Genomic DNA, 21514 nt, shown 5'->3' with positions numbered 1-21514 from the left:
TTGTTTTGCTTCTTCAATCAATTTAAGTTACAAGAACCATTATATCATTTATATCTTTTATATAATTTATTATATAAAGTTTATTCTTTTATCGCCAATTGATATTCTTAAGACATTTTTTATCCTTTTCAGTAAAAAAAAAACGCTTATTTGATGCAGTTATCACTGCAGGCAATGTCAACATTATTATAGACAATATTTTTATTGTTTAAAGAAATGCAAATTGAGATTTAAAAAAATATTTAATATTAATTCTTATTTTAGTTAGGACTTGTTTTTTAGTTCTAATGTTGCCTTGATTGAAGAAAATGCCAATGGCAGGTTTAAAGAATTAATTTGAAAACGTCTCTAGTGGTCTAAAAACTTATTAACAGTAACACATTCTTCATGAAAAAAGTCAGCATTTGTATTTTGTATACATAGTCAAATACATTAAATAGGTATGTCAAAAATTTGTTCATCTTTTGAAAAACATTAATTTAACTATCTTGACCCATTTGTGACCACAAGTCACTATTGTCAAAGTGTCAACTAATAAACACTGAACTTCTATACAGATTTGCGAAGGAAATTATAATTTATAGGTAGGAAGCTTATATGGCTTATGATGTCTAGACTCTCCGGTGGGGGGAGGGGGTTTACCTTTAAACACCGCGCCAGATCAGATGGTCGATTGGCTATTAAGGATGATGAAAGAGTCAAAATCAGTGTCCACTAAAATAGGGTGTCTACTGTCCAGACGTCCCGCTTTTTAAAAGTTTCTCCCGTCATCCCGAAAATCTTTATCGAGACTTCAATATGTCCCGGATTAATGCGTTAATATGAATTCGTATTACATTTTGTTAAAATGTATATCATTTTTATGGTAACTTGTAAGATTAAATTTTAAATATAATTAACAATAAATTTAAAAAAATTATACATTCTCTGTATCCTCAAATTACATAATTCATATTGTAAATTAAAATACCTATCTAAATTATTATACATTAGTTTTATTCTAAATATTTCTTTCTTTACGAAAATCATTTTATTTGTCCCGGTTTTTCTTTTTAATCGGGTCACCCTACACTAAAAAATATTGCTCTAGACCAGCGTTTCCCAAGCTATTATTTGAGCTGGCCCGGTAATTAAGTTTTCCTCTTCATGACCCACCAAAATATTTTAAATTTATCATTGTGTAAAAAAAGGCAAAATATAAACACATTTGAATTCCATATAGAATTTTATAATAAAATTGAAGCGTTAATTTATAACAACAATATAATAATGAATTTATTTTTACTAAAAAGTTCAAATTATCAAACGAAATGTTAAATAATAAAATTTAATATGAGAACTTTATTAAATTCTGCGACCAGGTATTATATTTTCATGGCCCACGGCCTACTATTTAGGAAACACTGCTCTGGGTGCATACTGGTAATGGTCAAGTATTACATGGCACATACTTTTCATTTTTAGAATAAAATTATCTAAAAACTAAAAAATATATTATACTCAAATTTGAAGAAATGGAAATAAAGAAAAAATGTAGACAAATTACCTTTACTGTTTTAATAATCTTTGGTTTTAAATGTATAAGCAAGGGATATTTACAAACTTGTTGCTAAGACGAATAAAAAATTTTGAGAAATAATAGTATGGACCTTAAAACCACGAAAACAGTAAATCATGTCTGTATAATACCCAGTAACTACATAAATACACAATAACTAAATACCTAACAAATAAGGTTACTATAGGTACCTGTCATAACTTGATACCTATTTATTATAATTTTAATATTACTAAGAATATTAATGTTTAAGTACCTAGGTATCTTATCATTTTCTAGCAATTAAATCTCACGATGAATTGAAACTTTAATTATCAAAGTACATTTAAATGTAGCAGATGATTTGATCATTCTTAATAGTTAATACATTTACAAAGTAAAATTAATTATTAAAACCAAATGTTTTGTAATAATTATTTATTTTAAATAATAAAAGAACAAAATACATTCAACAGGTTTTCAAATAGATTAAAAAAAACAAATATATTTTTATTTACCATTATCATTGTACAGATTTTAACTTAAGATAAATTAGACTCCAGTTCAAACAATTACAGTTAACAACTGAACATAGAATGTATGATATATATAGAATATAATATATACACATTTGTAGATGTATCGTGTATGTAACTTTACAAAATATGATTTTATTAATAGATAGGAATATTATAAATTGTAATAACATTCCAAGAAAATGTAAATAAAATTTTAAAAACGATATTGAGATCAAACTATTTTTTAATTGGAAGAACATATTTCCAAAAAAATTAATTAAAACAGATGAAAAATAATATACATTTCATTAGAATTGATCTAATAAAGTTAAGCTTGTAAACATCTATGTAAATTATGTGAATTTCAATCACACATTAAAAATTATGAATTTATGTTGTTTAGAATTAGAAAGTATATCACACACATAAAAACATTTATAAAGTTATAATTAGGAAGAAAGTTTAATACAATGAACAGCCAAATTCAATTATTTTAAATAGTAGTAAATTGAATAAGTACATTTTAACATTTAAATGTAGTTTATTTGTCATTGTCCTGACAAATGATTTATATATTTTGAATAATATTGTCAGGAAATTTATAATGAATCGTATAAATGATCTTATAAAATTTGATTTTAAGTGTCATGTATTGAAGTTATTACTCTTTCAATATCAAATTTAATTGAAAATGGAGCATCCAATTTTTATGATATAATAAATCTAAAAAAAAAAAAAGTTGAGAAAATAATTGATTAGTACTACATAAAAATAATAAAATACACACTTAGTTTATTTCAATTTTTTGGAAGTCTTTTCTGGTTCCATTTTATGATCTTCATAACTATAAAATAATATTTATAAATTAATACATTCTTTTCAAAAGTATATTTTATTAATTGTTAAAAGCTAATTTAATTATAGAAATTATGATATATGTTGTTCAAGATTTTTAAATTATTAATATTTACATAGATTTTAAAATTTAACACATAAACTAAATAATAGTTACTTTTAATAACATAAATATTTTTTGTATGCATACTTTTAATGTTAACGTACCTGAATAAAGTCTTAAAATCTCCACATACTAAAGCCACCAACATAGGAGTAATTAAACACGCAGGTACCAAATATAATAAAGCTGGTTGCGCTGCTTTATATACATGCATGACAAATACAGTGGTAAGTAATCCCAAAAGATACGCTAAAAATGTAGCATTGAAATATGTATTTTTCTTACGTTTTAAGCTATAAAATAAAAAATTATAACAAAATTTACTATTTTTAATTCATCAATTAAAATAAAATAAGAATATACCTACCTTTGATCAAATCTTAACAGGAATGCAATGAATATTCCTGGAATAACAATATCACCTAAGCCCAACATGGCAAAATTTTTAGCAGCTAAGACACCATTTTCTAATAAATCCTGAGGGAATACAACTGTAATAAAATATATAATTATGCACTGGTACAAATTAGAATAATTCATGTAAAGATTATGTATTATGAATTTTAAAACTAACGTTTGATAGGAGCATCAAATGATTTTGCTACAGTAACCATAACATTGGTACCAAACACCCAAAATATATCATACACGAATAAACCACATAAAAGGATACATCCAATTTTAATGGTGTTGAGGTGTAATAATTCTATTCCGTTTATAGCAAATGCCAATCCAAATATATTGTTTACAATCCAATGCTAAAATTAAAAAAATATATATATTATATAATTATTAAGGATATTAATACTAGAATAAAAGCAAAAAATAAAATAATACCTTGCTGTATAAATAAAATGTTCCTAATGTTGTACACACTATTAAACATAATACATCATGTAATGTAAATTTTAAATTTATCCAATCATGTTTTTTTTCACTAGAGCTTTCTGTAAACTGCAATTGGTATTTTGTTTTAGGTATACTTTTTGGTAATATGGCGCTGAATTTAGCACTAAATAAAAAAAATATATATATTGTAATATTTTAAATATGAATTTAATTCTCATCTATTCTTATAAATAAATGTAATAAATCTTTACCTTAAAATATTATTTAAAGCTGCCACTCCAAGTACATAGAAATATAGAGTCACTAATAGATTTATGTGTTCCTTAGAAAATACCTATAATTAAAATAAATAAGATAAATACATTTTCTATACATAAATAATGAATTAACGATTTGTCATCGTTATTATCAATAAGGCCATATTATATTACTCTAAAAACTATGTAGAGCGTAAAAAGAGCTCCGCTAGCAATTACTGGAAACATCATTGCATCTTTTTCTGTCATAGACTCTGGTACTTCTTTTTTCAACTGTAAACAAAAACAAGATGTTAGCAAATTACTAATTACAAAATATGTTAGTTAACTTAAATACTAACTTTATTTTTAATCTGTAATTCTACTGATCGGAACGAACCAAAGAAAATGGGTACTAAGGCCATGACAACTAAACTGGTGTATGCAATCATCATGCCTTCAGTAGTGGCTGGTAGCTTTTTGAGAACAGACTCTGTGTCCGTACCATTTGTTTCGTTTAAGGTCTTAATTATATCATCTACGACTTCAGCCATTGTTCGTAAAATTAAGTTAAATAATTGAAGTAATAAAGAAGAAAAATTACACTGTTTAATTTAAATTTATCACTCAATTTATCTTCTCAAGAAGTAAAAGTAACAATCTATCGCGAATATGGTTAAACAACTGAAACGTATACACGAATACACGATTCACAACACATCCCGAAATACTACAAACAACACTATTGGATAATAAACTAGTGACAAGACACTTGTCTTGGTTTGTGATAAAGATAAACGTATTACGTAAAAAGCGCACGTCAACTAACTAATGTGATACAGGAATCCGTTATAAGTTCAATAAATTTCTCTTCACTCATATTGGTCACACTGTTAGAAATTATTATTTTGTTCCACTGTTTTAACTTTTTATTTGTCAGAGTGCCAGACCTGTAACTGCTGCACCAGACAATATTCCGTAGGCCACAGTGCCACACTGTCACAGTTTCCAATTATTGAATGATGAAAAGAGTCAGAATATGAGAATGCGATAACAAAATAACCGCCAATCGGCCCACAGTTCGTCCATACTTCATTGCGCATTTGCGCCATTTTTCATTTTTTGTATTTGTTATTTTTATTCTCACGAACTGCAGAATTTGACTGTTGCTGAGATCGTGTACAATCTAGTATTTGGATGTATCATACTATCATCATTCACTAGTGTTGCGTATCTGTTTTCTATGGAACGTATCCTAGGTATTAGATTTAGCCATAGGAAAAAGAAGATGTAACCATCTTACAAATTTCAAGATAATAACTGTTCGCAGTTAAGTTATTGAGTGTTACATACTTTTCATAATCGGCATAATCCATGGATGGTGCTGTTTGGCATTAGTGCCTTTTTCGTGTGATTACATTTGGACATTATAAAAGAGTAATTATTGAGTTAATATAAGTCACGCATATTAGTAATATAAATTATTTCCATGAAATTTATTTAGCATAATGGCAGTGAAAAGAAAGGACAAAGCTGTTAATCATGACACTCCTGGAAAAAATAAAAGGATCAGGCAAGAAAAAGTTGGAGACTTCTCTGATGATGAAGACTTGTCAGATATAGAGGATGCAGAAATATTCAATGGCATACGCATACCGGTTGAGTTACCTCCAATTACATCAGCTGAAGAAAATCCCGGGCCACGCATGGTTATTACCGAAATTGTTGCTAATAACTTTAAAAGTTACTATGGAGAAGTTACTATTGGGAAATTTCATAAGGTAAGAATATGATTTTATACTTTAATATGTAGGTATTCGAGTTGTTGCATTAGTGATTATAAAAAATCTTTGCATGATACAATGCCTGAAAAAAGTGAACTTTTGTTAAGGAAGTATTAATAGCATTCAAAATCAATTATGTATAGTTGGATTTATTTTTTCCATTTATAGTACAGTCACATTCAAGCTACACACAAAATAGGTAAAGGATTTTGAAGACAGTAATATAATATCTTTGTATTGTCTTTATAATTATCCTAGCTATACAATATTTTTAATATTTTATTTATTTTAGTAAACTTGGAATAATTCCATTACCTAATTTAAACATTTACAATTTTAAATAAACTATTGTAATCATTTTATTTAACTGTAGGTTATAACAACCCAAAGATTGAATGTTGTTATATTTCAATGTTAGTAGAATATAAAACAAATAAAGTTTTATAACATGACATAAATATTATACTAATAAAATAAAATATTAATGATGAAAATAAAAAATGGTAAATTAATTTAATTAATAAAGAAATACAATTTGAATATTATTATATCAAACTGTTAAAATTTCAAACCAAACCAATGTCCGGTTTGAAATTTGAAATTGGTATGCAAAAAATTCGAACCGATCTATCAAGCATCTTTTATTATTCTAAAATTGAACTATACCAATAGTGGCTTTGTACCAACATTCATAATACTGTTATTTTTTGATTTTATCATATTGTAGCTGAAAAAATCTATTTAGGGTAAACCCGTGGTAATATTCCATTACCCGGCAGTGTTGTCGATGAAAACATGTTTACAATAATGTTGAGTTCAAGTTAGATTTTAAATTATTTCAAGTTTAGTTTGGTAGAATATGTGAAGGTTTGGTTTAGTTTGAATTGAAAAAATAAAGTTAGGTTCGATTTAATAAATCAGGGTTTGACCCATCAATAAAGTTATAATAGATTTTAGTAATGAATATAAATCATATAGTATTGGTCCTCCAAACATTAATTTTCCCCTAAATTTTTCTAAGTTGATCAGAAATCCCTATCCCGTCACTGTAACCATCTATTTAATACAGAGATTCCCAACCCGGGTGCCGTGAAATTATTTGAAATATATTTTTAGGGCATAGGATGCCTCCAAGTTTTTAAAAAATGACAGGGTGCTGTGAGTCAAACAAGGTTAGGAACCTCTGATTTAATATATGATCATCAATTATAATTATAATAATTTGTTACTGTTAATTAATTGACCATTATCCCGGTGACAATAAAATGGTATATTATAATGAGTTTAAAAAAGTATTGATTAAACAATAGTATTTGTGGGAAATTTAATTAATTAATTTAAATACTGATTATAATAAACATACATTTATGCTATACAATTAAACAATGCAGACACTTACGGGATGGACATATACTTGCCACTGATAATTTGATAGTAGAATAATGAGGATAGTTAACTCTCTTACCGTCTTATATGCAGCCAAATTAAAGCAAAACTACAGACAATTTTACCCCTGGGCGCATCAAAAGATGTTTATATTTATATCAAAATTAAAGTGATTTCTACTTTATTTTTTCACCAATATATAAAAATAAATTAAATTGTAATTATGAGCTAACTATAAATATAGTGCTGTTTGTAAAATCAGCCACATTTGTTATGAAAAAATAATTTTTAGTGCAACAAAAACCTATGTATGTTAATATATCTACCTAAAATAGTTAAAAAAATCAACTTTTAATAAATAAATATTTATATAGTAATACTAATACCAATGCAGTTACGAGTTTGTATATGCAAATACTATTTTTAATATTAGGATACTTAGTTATTTATTGAACACTGGTCAATAGAGCCATCTTATATATTAATTTTTGTTGTAAATATTTAAACTTCATAAATATGTAATTATAATTTTTTCTAATACTTTAATGTATATTAAATATTAATGTAATATATATTTGCAATTTTCAAAGCATCTTTTTATTTTACAGAGTTTAACAAGCATTGTTGGTGCTAATGGTAGTGGAAAGAGTAATGTTATTGATTCTTTACTTTTTGTGTTTGGATACCGATCTTCAAAAATTAGATCAAAAAAAGTATCAGTACTTTTACACAAATCAGACAAGCATAAAGATGTTCGCCAATGTTCTGTCACTGTTCATTTTGTACATATTCAAGATGATGTAATGGATTTTTTTATTATTAATCATTTTTTTTGTTTTTTAACTTTTGATGTTTTAGATTACAGCACAAACAGGATTTGTTCCTATCCCAGGTACTGAAATAAAAATTACTCGTACAGCATTTAAAGACAATTCATCATTTTATACATTAAATGACAAACGTGTAAAATTTAAGGATATAGCAATTATTTTAAAGAAAAATGGAATAGATTTAGTTCATAATAGATTTCTTATTCTTCAGGTAAATCATATTAAGTATTTAATCAAGTTTTTTTGTATGTAAGAAAAATATAAATATAGTTTTTTTAATGGATCTAGGGCGAAGTTGAACAAATTGCCATGATGAAACCTAAATCTGAAAATGACCATTCAACTGGTATGTTAGAATATTTAGAAGATGTTATAGGCACTGTGAGATACAAGGTTGGTTTTTTTTGTTGATATTTGTTATATTAATTGACAATAATTATAATTAAAAATGCTTCATACAATAAAGTACCTATATAATAGGAATAGGCTTATTAGTAACTCAAATAATTTTAAAAAAATATATTATATCTTTGTACTTCTATGATTTAATTATATTTGAATTTAGAAACCCATTACTAAACTCGAAGAAAAAGTAAAAGAGTTATCATTGGAAAAAAATGAAAAAATAACTCGTTTAAAATTTGTTGCCAAAGAAAGAGAAGAACTTATAGAACCAGTAGAAGCTGTGATTAATTATTTAAAACTAGACAACCGAATCACTCGGTTAAGTAATAAAGTGTACCAAAAAGATAGGTTTGTATATTTTAAATATAAATAATTTTTGTTTACCATTTATTATATCATATTTAATGTGTAAATAATTATGTATATTATCCGTTTACTAGGTTTGACATTGAATTAACCATAGAATCCAAAACTGAAACCAAAAATAAGATAAAAGATGAAATAAATTCTAATGATAAAGAAATTAATACTATTTCTAAGGATAAGAAGCAATTTGAAAAAAATATACAAGATTTATCTGAGTAAGTTAATTTTTACTTCAAAGTATTGAGCATAATGCCAGAGTTTTGTATTGGTGCAGAGAATGAATAAGTTTTATCGACAACACGTCAATATAAGTACCAAGCTTAAGAGAGAGTGGCAGTGTCATAAATAAAGTAATATAATCTCTCTACTGTCCACTTTTTTTAAGCATTGATTTAAAAATTGGGTTGGGGTCATCATTATCTTAATGAAAATCAGGAGAAAGATTACAACGTTTGAGTAATATTAACAATTATTCTATTATTTAGCTCTAATCATTTTATAGTGGATATACCTAAATTTTATAAAGTAATATTTAATAATTTTATTTTATTAATTTAAAATGTATAGATAATAATAATAATATCTTAACAAAATAAAAACGAAAATTTAAGCATTTAAGAAAATAATAAACATACTAAGAATATAATATTAAAATTTTATTTATTAATTTTTAGAAAGTTGAAATCTGATCACTTAATATTAAAAAAAAATGAAGAAAAACATAAGAAATGTTTGCGTAAAAAAAGTCAATTGAATGATGAATATAATCAGACTCAAGCGCAGATAACCAAATATGAAAATTCCATAACACAGGAACAGAAAAAGGTTAAAATTCAACCTTTAATTGTTTTACTTAAGTATACATAGATTTTATATTTAATGTAAATATGTTATGATTACTGATTTACTTGTTTACTTGTTTATTGAAAAATTTAATAATAGTAGTTTTTAGTCACCTAAACCCAACATTTACCTGTACATTTTGATGGCTTTTAATTTTCAAGACTGATTTTGATTGATTAACAGTGTCCACTAGGTTGTTGGTCACTAAGAGGTGGTTTTAATTCTTTATATTTTCAATTATGATGTTAATTTACATAATCTGTTTAAAAATATAGTGTATCTTACTTATAATTTTTACTGTCACACTTACAATTTTGTGTATATTATAAATCGCCTCTATTAAAATCTAGTAAATTTATTAACCAATAATAATCCATCAAACCAAATCCATACAGCAGTGGTATTTGAAATATTAGTCTAAAAACCACTTTTTTCATTAACTGAAGTACTTCTTACATCTAAGTTCTTCATTTAGTTTGTTAATCTCTTATTTAAGTCATTTATATCTTATTATTATAAGAATTATTAAGATTTAGGTCACATTAATAAGTCTTCTATTTTGTGATTTATAATTTTAAATTAAAATTAATGTTATAATTGTTATAAATTATAATAGTAACTATTTATTAAATATTCTCTTTGTTTTCCTTGACTTGCTTATACATAATTAGGACCCAGAACTTGATGACCTATAAATCTTTAAAAACTGTTAAAATGACTTAATATTTTTAAAAATGTATGTTTTACGAAATGTACGTTTAATACAATTAATTTATCATAAATTGTAATTATTATTAATTAAATTTTAACACACGTGTGCACCAGGCCTAAAATAGTATCTGCAGTTTATTAAAGAATCGTAGATCATGACCACAAACAAGTAACTTTCAACAAGAAAAAATGAATAAAATGCATCAAAAATATTAAAAAATGACCGTAGTAAAGCATAAAATTCCCAAAAAATACAGAATAAATATTGTACCATTAAATTCTATACTTCACAAACCAAAGTTTTTTTAAAGACGAGCATTAGAAAAAAATATGTAAATGCATCAAGTTCTGGGCCCTACTTATAGTTCAATAATTCTCATGACTTATACAATAAAATATAAATTCATGTGCACTTCTCTTGGTTATTTTTTCTAAACAAAACTATTTTTATGTTTGTTTTTATGGTTGGCCTACATATATGTGCATCACCTATCAATGTTATTATGAAGATATACCTTTATTACAAGACTATTTTTAATTTCATATTAGCAATTAAAACTAATAACTCAATTGCATTTAATCAGTCATTAAACACAATTATGTATCTTTGTCACGCATATTAAGTATTAATAAACAATAGTTAGTGGTTTATTTAGTATAATTAGTGGTGTTATATTTCATCTTCTTGTACATTATAATCAATTAGCTATCCTAGATTTTGATTAATTTTTTTTATAATAAATAAATTAATATGTGTTTATAAATATTTTTGGTTAGATAACTAAAGCTGAAGGTGTACCAAAAATTAAAGAGGCTGAACTCAAAAAATTGAAATCTGAATTACCAACTTTGGAAGAGAAATGCATAGAACTGGAAGCAAATTATACAAAAATAAATTCTAGTGGCTTTGAAAAATCAAAAAAATTTAGAGATGAAAAAGACTTGTTAGCTCCTGAAGAATTAAAATTGCAGAAACTTGTTGGTAGTAAACAAAATCAAGTAAGTTTTACAGCTTTAATTATTGTAGTTTATTGTGTTGATGTAGTAGGTATATTTATAAATAGTATATCATTAAATCAATGTTGATTCTTATACTAACTGAACTTTTTATTTAGTTTCAAACCTTAAAAACTGAGTTTGAAGTTCTTATAGATACTGAGAAATCTGAAAAGGAAAAATTAACTAATTTGGAAGAACAAATGACTGGAGGAGTGGAAAAATTCCAAGAAAATATGAGGTAATACCCAAAATTTGGTCCACGTTTGTCTCATAATGGCAACTCATTCTATCATACATATGTACATGATAGTATAAATCACTTTTGTTATAGTCAATTATATAGTCTGTTCAAAATAAGAACACACCGGGCGACGGTCGAAAACCAGTCGAAACTCGCGCATGTATCCCCACCTCAGGCATTGCTGCCACCCTTGAAACCGGCGGTGGCTGGCCACCTTGTTTATACAATGTGAACTGTATTGTTACTACATTTTATAAGTAATACACATTAACACGTTATTAATTAATTTTCCTGTAGAATCGGTGGCAGCGATCATCTGTTGCTGACAGCTAACAAATGGGCAACCAATCACAAAGCAGTATTACTTAGCTAGGGGGTCCAGATGTCGTTCCGCAATTCATTTGGATGCGCCAAAGTGGTGCGTTCTTATTTTGGACAGACTAAAGTAGAATTTCGATTGTCACAATTTCAATCCTATTAGTTTATTGAGAAAACGGTTAATAAAAACTGTTCATAATATTGTATTTAGTAAATTAGTTTAATATTATAATATATGAATAGTTAATTCTCTTAATAATTAATAATTAAAATATATTGGTACAGACATTGTATTTTATCTTATTTTTAAACAATAGTACAATATAACTTCCATTTCATTTTGCACTCTCAGTATTCATGTTTATTATTATTATTATTTTCGACAATGATGAGTGTTGAAGATGGTTAATTATAGTTCTTCTGTCTACTATTGCTCGATGACACTGATCATGTCTGACAAAGGTCAACATTATCTTATTGATTGTTTGCTTATAATTAGAGCATGGATATTATGCATTTAAAAGTATTGAAATATGCCATATAATATGCAGTAAAAATTATGAAAATATGTAAAAAATGTTCAAGAATTTTTTATTTTTTTAAAAATTACAATAGAACTTATAATAACTAATTACTTGAATACTTAATAAAAAAAAATTTAGGACATTTTCTGAACTTAATTTATTTTTAAAATTTTATTTATTATTAAAATGAATAATCATATGCATTTCAAGTTTTTCTTCTGTGAAGCTGTGTTGTTTTTCAGTTAATATATTTTTAAAGACTGAGAACGAATGTTCGACGTCAACCGAAGTTATTGGGGCATATTTGAAGCGACTTAGTATTGTCGGGTCTTGATAAAGATCTTCAAGCTGAACGTTTTCGCCTACTGAATTAATTTTTCATAGAATTTTCAGACCTTCATTTTTGTTGGAAAGCTTGTTTAATTGATTATTTATCTTATAACTAAATATATATATATATAAATTATTATTTAATGACTATGAAATTTAGTTTTAATTTTTCTACTTGATAAAATATTATTTTATACATTTTTTTAAATTTTCGCTTCAATGATGATTCGTGGAGATAACTGACAAAAATCCAAAAATATTAAAAGGAAAAAAATATCCGCGCTCTACTTATAATTTTGGATTTTCTTTAGAGTAAGCTATTACCAAAATTGGTTAAATCATGAATTGAGTTTTCTTTGTATATTTTATTCGATGGTAATTTGTGGTAGTAATAGTTTAATAAATATTAATAACAAAAATTAATTTATATTTTTAGAAAAAAAGAAAAAGCAGAAGCAGATATACATAAAAGTAAAGATATAATTAAAGATCTAGAAACCAAAATTAAAAAATTGAATGAAGATGAGATACAGATGAAAACTAAATTACAAAATATACGTCAGAGCTTAACTGAAAAACGTACAGCTTATGCTGAAACAACTGAACGAAGTCGACCTATTCAATACATCCTAAGTTTAAAAGATAAAGGAGAAATCAAGGGTCTTCTTGGTAGATGTGTAAGTAATTTTTAGTCACTCAACTTAAAATAAATCAAATGCAAATTAAAATTGTTATTATAGGGCGATTATGGGCAAGTAGAAGGCAAATATGATATTCCTGCGTGTACAGCTTGTGGTTCTACAGATCAAATTGTTGTTGAAACATCAGATGCAGCACACGCATGTATTCAAAAATTGAGGACAAATAATATTGGTCGACTGACATTTTCAATCATGCCCCAAGTTCTAAAATTGAAACCCCATGCAGACGCAAATAATAACTAGTTAGTTAATATATTTGTATATAATTTTATGTCCTAACTTACCATTAAATGACACTAATAATAATTGTTATGTCTTGTTATTTTTAGTCCTGAAAATGCCAAAAGAGTTTTTGATTTTATTCAAATATTGGATCAACGTTTCAGGCTTACATTTTATTCTGGTTTGTATGATACATTACTGGCTGAAGATTTAGAGCAAGCAAGAAGAATAGCATTTGGTACTAAAACTCGTTATAGAGTTGTTACGTATAAAGGAGATTTAATTGATCAATCAGGTATGACCCATTTTTTTGATCTTATTAAAATTGAATAAAATAATTTATTTTTCTATAGGTATCATGTCTGGTGGTGGAAGGCCTATTAAAGGAAAGATTGGGCCTCAAGAAATAAGGTCAAAATATGTTACTGGCAACTCATCTGTAGTGAGTCAAAATGAAGTAGAAAAGCTAGACAAAATTGCTAAAGATTTGGAAATTAAATTGAGAGAAACCCAATCTAATATTTTCGATTTCCAAGCTAACATAGATCAAAATCTTAGACTAATCGAAGATCTGAATATGATTGTTAAAGAGTGTTCATCACGCATAAATGCAAGTATAAATCTTAAATTTTAAATAATGTTAAAATTATAGTAGTTAAAATATATATTTATATTTTAGGCATGGAAAGAAAAAGAAAATCAACTAAAGACCATGATTGAAACTCAAAAGTTAACAATTATAAAAAAAAAAACAGATCCAATAGCTGTTGCTAAAAAGAAATCAGAAATCCAAGAAGCAGAAAATGGTAAGAACTAATACAATAATTATTGTAATGGAATTTTTTAAAACTTTATTTTTTGTTTATTTAGCAATCCTTGTCATGTAAATACTCATTTCTCTAAAAGTACTAGTTTTTAGAAATTTGGTTTTACATAATTTAAAGTCATTATAAAAAACATTATTTAAAATATATAATATTTTTATGTTATATCATAGGTATTTCTAGTCTTTTAGTTTTTAAAATAACACTCATACTCAAATTTAAATTATACGTAAATATATTATAATATTTTTCCGAGTATTTTGATGTATGAAAATAATATTTTTTTCTAATAAATAATAAGTAATTAGTTGTGTGTATGATGCTGTGTATTTTAAGTTTTGACTAAAGTCTGCTTCATGAAAACTGGCAGTGGCGCTGCACGTAACTATTTGCGTTATGTTTTATTTGATTACCATTTCAACAAATATTCCGCTTGGTATGTGGCAGTCAGCCGCCAGTTTTCGTGAAGCGGACTATGTAGTGGAGAAAAATTTTGCGGGTACCTTGTGCTTGAATATTATTCAAAATCCAATTTTAATACATCAAAATACTTTGAAAAATATTCTGTTTTGTAATATAAAATTAAAAACAATGCTGATAAAAGTAGTGAAAATGTTATTTTATAATAAATTAAAACGAACGTAAACAAATTATTATAGACATATTATTTTTATAAATGAGTGATAATCGTTTAACACTCTTTCATCATATTTATCTGGTTTAAAAGTGACATTTTAAAAATATTTTGAGTAAAGATTATTTTTATTTAATGAATAAGTTTGGTCACTTGATTAATATGTATAATTTATATTAAAAATAACCAAAATTTAGAGTGAAATTTAAAAAAATATAATAAAATAATATGAGATAATGAGATCATGACGTGTTTTAAAATCAAGTATGAATAAATTGTACAATATTACATATATTTAGAATATATAAATACCTATTCATAGTTTATTATATATATATACCTATAATATACTGTCTAATTTTTTCAATGTTACTGAAATTTATTTCCTTGATTTAAAATTATTATTATTATTACTAGATATAATAATATACACCCAATAATTATTCAATTTTGTCCCTAGAAAAAGTTAAAAATTGTTTTATTAACACAACCATCAGGTACAACTATTAATATATATATTTATATAATATAAATATTGATAAATTGATTACAATCAACAGGGACACTATTTAATTGACTTTAAAGTTCTTTATTTATTATAGAATTACAAGAATCAAAAGTAGAGTATGAAAAAATCAAGTCTAAAATGGATAATTTGAAGAAACAAATTGAAGAAATCACTGAAGGACAGCCAAAGGAAGCTAAACGTTTGTTGGATGAAGCGACTAAAAAGTTAGAAAATACCCGTCATCAGATAAATCAAGTTGATATTGATATCCAGGGTGCCCAAAGGTGAGTAATTTGTTTTAAATACATAAATTAACTATTTTAAAATAATTCTAAGTGTTATTTAAGTTATTTTAGCATTTTAGAAAATGATAAAATTTATAATATTAGTTTTGAGATCAATTCACTCGTGAAAAATTATACCTCATTAGTTATAGACATATACTTTATGTTATTAGGTAACTGTTAATTTATTTTTTTTTTTTATTGTACGTTATAGCTTTGGCAGCATAGGCCATTAGCTATAGTTTAGCTAAGTTTATTTTATTTATAATTATATTTGAAAGGGATTATTAATAATTGTTTTTATAATTATAAGATGTTGAGATTATAACATATAGAATATATTAATTTAATTTAATCTAATCTTAATTTTGTTGAATTACTGAGTTTTTACTAGTTTGATTTTTAAAAATAAAAGTAGGAATTAATAAATAATTATTTCATTAATATGTTTTAAATTTATTACAGGCAAATAAAAAAATCAGAAAGTCAAATTGAAACTTTGAAGGAGGATATTATTGAATGTCAGAAAAATATGGAATCTTATAAAGAAGAGTTAAAAAAAAATGAAATTCTAGTTGCTGAATTGAATGATAAGAATATAGAAATTTCTGTAAGTTTTTTTTTATTATAATTGATGTTGTACAGTTACATTCTTTTGTTATACCTGCACTAAAAGTTTATTTTTATTTAAAATAAAAAAAAAGTTCACTTTTCAGTTTTCACACAATATATTAAATCAATGTTTAGAAAGTTTTCTTGAAATTTGAATTAATTCAAGTTCGATATTTAAAAACAAAATCCTTCCCATTCATTTTTTCTTTTCAAATGAACTCATTCATTTGGTTGATAATTTAAATTATTATATCATAAATTAAATATTGAATAATTCATAAATAATTTTCTTTTAAAGTTTTTTTTTTTTTATGTATGTAATAATTAAATCTTGTATAATAATAACACTTAAATTATCATTATAACAAAATGCATGCATAAATTTAATGCATGCTAATTTTGAAGTTTTACAGAATTTGTTGATTTAAAATTAGTATTATTAAGTAAAATAACTCATATTTTGCACTTAATAAAAAAAAAATGTAAATCATTTTTTTTTTCTAATCGCTTATTTTTTACTATATCATTAATCATTAACATTGAATAATCAACATCAATATTATTTAATTAATTTTTTTCTACTTTTATAAGCAAGAATGCTTTAAATTTTAAATTATAATAAAGAATAGCTCTCTGCCCAAGTCCCAATTTCCCATTGGCATAGTGTGTCTGTTCCTATGTAAACTTAAAAAAATACTCGTTATTCGCATGTAGTGACTGTTGTTTACCAACTAAAATTTAATTGTACCTATATGGGAATATTTTAAAACGATAACTTAGTGACATTCTGTATTAATATTTAATATATAATATGTATATAATTATATTTGTTTAGACAAGTATAGAAGAACAAAAAACAAAAATCAAGGAAATGTCTAGTGAAGATGATAAGAATCTAATTAGAACAAATGAGTTACGTTTGGAGAACGTTAAATTAAAGAATGATCTTGACAGCATTAAATCTGAAATAAAAATAAGTGTGGAACAACTCAATGACATAAATGCTAAGGTAAAATATATTTTTAATTTATTGTATGGATGAAGGGAGATGAGCTAATACTTTTTTCGTTAATTGGATATTTACTATTTTATTTATTAGTTCCTTTTAAATTGTTTAAAAATACTGAATATGAATTTATTTATATTTTGTTGAATTTTTAGATATCAAAATTAAAATTACATAAAATCCCAGAAATTGATTGTGCTCAACGAGATCCAGTTATAGAATCTTATCAGAATCTTGGGTCTAAGAGTCTTGATAAAACTACTTCAGATGAGGATAATGAAAAAGAAAACAATGAAACTAATGAAATTAATGAAACATCTCAAAAACAAGATGATCCGGATAAGATGCAAATTGATGTTGCAGATGATTCTGACTTAGATACTAAAGAATTGCCTCAGTATAATTCAGAACAATTAGTTCAAATGGAAACAGGACAAGCCAAAATTACCAGAGCCACACTTCTTGAAGAAATACGTGATCTTGATAAACCAAATTTCAAAATACTTGAAGAATTCAAAAAAAGGGTGTGTTGAATTTAAAAAAAATTGTATATAAATAAATGTGTGGCTTTCTTCTCAATATTGAATATATTATGGTAATGTTTTTATATATATATTGTTTTGTATAACAGACACAGCAATACAATGATAAAGCAAATGAAGTGGCAGAAGTGTTAAAGTTATATAATGATCATATTGAAATGATTAATAAAGTACGGCAACGAAGAAGGGATGAGTTCATGGCTTCATTTAGGAAAATCACTATTAAATTGAAAGAAATGTATCAGATGATAACACTTGGTGGAGATGCTGAACTTGAACTTGTTGATTCATTAGATCCGTTTAGCGAAGGAATCAACTTTAGGTTTGTATAATTATAAATTCTGTGATGTAGACCAAATCATATAAATACATATATTAATAAATATTTGATACTTAGTGTAAGACCACCTAAGAAAACATGGAAAGTAATATCTAATCTATCCGGTGGTGAAAAAACTTTGTCATCTTTAGCTCTTGTATTTGCTCTTCATTACTATAAACCATCACCATTGTATGTTATGGATGAAATTGACGCAGCATTAGATTTCAAAAATGTATCAATAATTGCATATTACATAAAGGTAATTATATATAATAATCGACTGTTTTTAAAGTTAGTGTAATATGATATAAATACAATCTGACTAAATTTTTTGAGATCTACAAAGTTGAATGTGCTTATTTCTTAACTGTTTTAGATCCATTAGCTTGTCATATAATATATGCTAAATAATCAAAAGTAAATATGTAAATTGTGAATATTAGCTATACCTATGTAATAAGTTTAACTTAACAAACAAATACTATTGTAGTATTGAAATAAGAACTATAACTTTATAACTTATACAATTTATCAGAACCCATTACCATACTTAAATGATATGGTTATTTGAATTTGTTCCATATGAATCAAATTTATTTTGCTTTTAGTAAATATATGAAAAAGAACACTAATTTTTTTTTTTAGGAACGAACAAAAAATTCTCAGTTTATCATAATTTCATTACGTTCAAATATGTTTGAAAAAGCTAATGTATTAGTTGGTATTTACAAGACAAATGACTGTACTGCTACTTCATCAATTACAACAGACAAGTATCAAGACATGTTGAAGGGTGCTTTGTATAAGTATACTAAGAAAGTAGATTAATTTTTAAAATACTTCTGTAGTTTTTTCTGAAAACATGATTAAATGTATTTGTTTTTTTAATTATTTCTTGTATTGTAATTGTATCATTCAGATTTTTTTATAACTTATAATTTGTATTACTTTTTTGGTAATTTAGAAAACCATATAAATTATATTGTACCCAAAATAATAATAAAAGTAAAATATATACTAATTAATTTTATTTTAAATGGCTATGTATATGTATATGTGTACCAAATAAAAATAAAAATCCTCAACAGTTTATTTAAATTTATGTTATTTATGTTTTTTTTAATTTATTAAAATTATTACTATTTAAGTTTTTAATACATTTTTTTAAATTTTTATAACTATATTAATAAATTATGACTATATTTCAACAGATCTGCAACTAATTATTTTTGTTACTTGCCTTATTTATTATTTGATGAGTGTCGAGTGATCATAGCTCATTAAGAAAATTATCTGTAAGTAACTTCTTACTTATAACTATAAATACAAGTATTATAATTACTGTATACATTTATCTTAAGATTCTTGCAGAATGAATAACATTTCATTGTTTTTAGATTGTGTATAAAAACTATAAAGACGTATTATCAAGTAGTCAAAAATATACATATACTTCACATAATATTATAATATTAAAGGATACCTTATAGTTAATAACTAATAAGTAATATTTAATTATTGTAACAATATTCTGTTAATTATAAAAAAAATAAAAAAAACAACAGCAGAAAAACACTATTCACTGGGATTACACGAAATAAGATCTGACTGAATCAATCTAGTCTTTTCTTTTTATATCAGTATCATATTTGTTCCTCTCGGGCAGTTTCCTGATATTCTATTTTTCCATTTTTGTTAACTCTGTAATTGCGCTATCAGTGTTATTGATATTAAAGTAGGTTTTTCTTCATCATTGAGAAATGCAAAAATTTTCTTATCCTGATATTTAGATGATTAGATTGTGACGTTTTAATATAGCTCTAGGTCGGTTATTTATTTATATTTATCGATGGTATTACAATATTCTGTTTAAAATTTTAAAGTGTATAATTATGTAATATATCGACGTATTAAATTTAAGAAATGATTATTTTTCAAGTAAAATTATTACTTATTATAATTTATTAACCTTGGTAAAATTGCACTTATTAATAATTAATCTATAAGTTATTATTTTGTATAATAATACGTGTGTCTAATTACATTATATAATCAATGATTATACATACTTAGAAGTTACAATAATAATACGAGTAATACGACCTACTAAACCATTAATTAGGTAACTACAAAACAAAGGATTAGTGAATCGATCGATGAAAGTTTTGCAAATACTATACAAAGTTAATGGAATAAGTAATTGCTGAGTTTGGAAAATGTTCAAAAATGAGTATTTTTCACATAAGGAATTAACAGTTATTAACAAGGTATTTATAAAAATTAGGATTGTATATGTAACTTGACAATGATAACTATATAATATCTATTATACATTAATATTACCATATGTGCGCAACTTATTTTTTAATTAATAAGAAACAAAAGTGCAAATTACGATAAAATTAAAAGGTTGCTTCGGGACCTTGACAGATGTTTGGCTATTGGAAGTGATTCGTAAAATATATTTATTTACTTATAGATTATAATATAACGGATACTCACATTGTTAGCATACGTTGAATACGTAGATATTAAACTTGGTATAAACGAATTAATGATCAGGTATACAAGCTTTATATAGGTAGTTAGTAGGGCTAGGATTTCTATGCAGTAAAAAATTGTAAAATATGAATTTTATTTATGCAAAAATCAATTTTTTTTAAGTATTAGTTTATATTATTACATGTTATTATTAAATTATGTTTTTTAAATTTTCAAATGTGAACGACCGGCGATTAAATCAAAGATTTATAGGTATTAGCTGAAATTGCTTTCCACATCACACGATGTTGGAGCATATTTAAATGACGTGATTTGTCCCGGATTTAACGTAATATTAACATTTTTTTCTTCCGTTTTATTATCACCGTGTATAATATTAAACATTTTTAGAAATGTTTTGAATCACTTATTCTTCTTTAGTATTAAGTTCATTTTAGTTAAAATAGGTAGTATATTAACGATAATTCGATAAATAAATCAATAATTAATGACGTTTATTAATACCATTTAATATTAACAAAA

The 21514-nt window shown here is 25.0% G+C and overlaps 2 protein-coding genes across 2 annotated transcripts; one reads left to right on the top strand and one right to left on the bottom strand.

Annotated features, from left to right (window-relative positions):
• Positions 1–1958: 1958 nt before the first annotated feature.
• On the bottom strand, positions 1959–4856 carry LOC132928556 (minor histocompatibility antigen H13). Its single transcript, XM_060993327.1, has 9 exons — positions 4461–4856; positions 4294–4392; positions 4114–4196; positions 3851–4025; positions 3588–3771; positions 3381–3504; positions 3118–3306; positions 2843–2899; positions 1959–2778 (listed from the first exon to the last, which is right to left on the bottom strand). Exons 1-8 carry the CDS (start codon positions 4650–4652, stop codon positions 2848–2850), a joined length of 1098 nt encoding a protein of 365 aa, XP_060849310.1. The 5' UTR covers positions 4653–4856; the 3' UTR covers positions 1959–2778; positions 2843–2847.
• Positions 4857–5149: 293 nt separating this feature from the next.
• LOC132928555 (structural maintenance of chromosomes protein 4) lies at positions 5150–19588 on the top strand. Its single transcript, XM_060993326.1, has 22 exons — positions 5150–5535; positions 5603–5879; positions 7877–8068; positions 8127–8309; positions 8387–8491; positions 8664–8851; positions 8944–9084; positions 9544–9694; positions 11201–11422; positions 11539–11660; positions 13272–13512; positions 13576–13778; positions 13866–14053; positions 14112–14368; positions 14438–14564; positions 15819–16008; positions 16474–16618; positions 17456–17629; positions 17782–18150; positions 18258–18490; positions 18566–18749; positions 19136–19588. The coding sequence occupies exons 2-22, from the start codon at positions 5607–5609 to the stop codon at positions 19316–19318; spliced, it is 4071 nt and encodes a 1356-aa protein (XP_060849309.1). The 5' UTR covers positions 5150–5535; positions 5603–5606; the 3' UTR covers positions 19319–19588.
• The last annotated feature ends 1926 nt before the right edge of the window (positions 19589–21514 follow it).

This window comes from Rhopalosiphum padi, chromosome 4, assembly GCF_020882245.1.
Source record: "Rhopalosiphum padi isolate XX-2018 chromosome 4, ASM2088224v1, whole genome shotgun sequence".
Lineage (NCBI taxonomy): Eukaryota > Metazoa > Arthropoda > Insecta > Hemiptera > Aphididae > Rhopalosiphum > Rhopalosiphum padi.
Note: the sequence above shows the minus strand (reverse complement) of the source record. Positions and strands in the feature narration are given on the sequence as shown.

What these genes read in the sequence shown, in the direction of transcription:
- LOC132928555 (XM_060993326.1), top strand. Translation starts at nt 5,607, where the DNA reads ATGGCAGTGAAAAGAAAGGACAAAGCTGTTAATCATGACACTCCTGGA. An exon ending in TAACACAGGAACAGAAAAAG is followed by an intron (nt 9,695 to 11,200) that starts GTTAAAATTCAA and finishes ATTTTTGGTTAG; the next exon opens with ATAACTAAAGCTGAAGGTGT. An exon ending in AGCGAAGGAATCAACTTTAG is followed by an intron (nt 18,491 to 18,565) that starts GTTTGTATAATT and finishes TTTGATACTTAG; the next exon opens with TGTAAGACCACCTAAGAAAA.
- LOC132928556 (XM_060993327.1), bottom strand. Translation starts at nt 4,652, where the DNA reads ATGGCTGAAGTCGTAGATGATATAATTAAGACCTTAAACGAAACAAAT. An exon ending in AATTACAGATTAAAAATAAA is followed by an intron (nt 4,393 to 4,460) that starts GTTAGTATTTAA and finishes TTTTGTTTACAG; the next exon opens with TTGAAAAAAGAAGTACCAGA. An exon ending in GATTTTAAGACTTTATTCAG is followed by an intron (nt 2,900 to 3,117) that starts GTACGTTAACAT and finishes ATTATTTTATAG; the next exon opens with TTATGAAGATCATAAAATGG.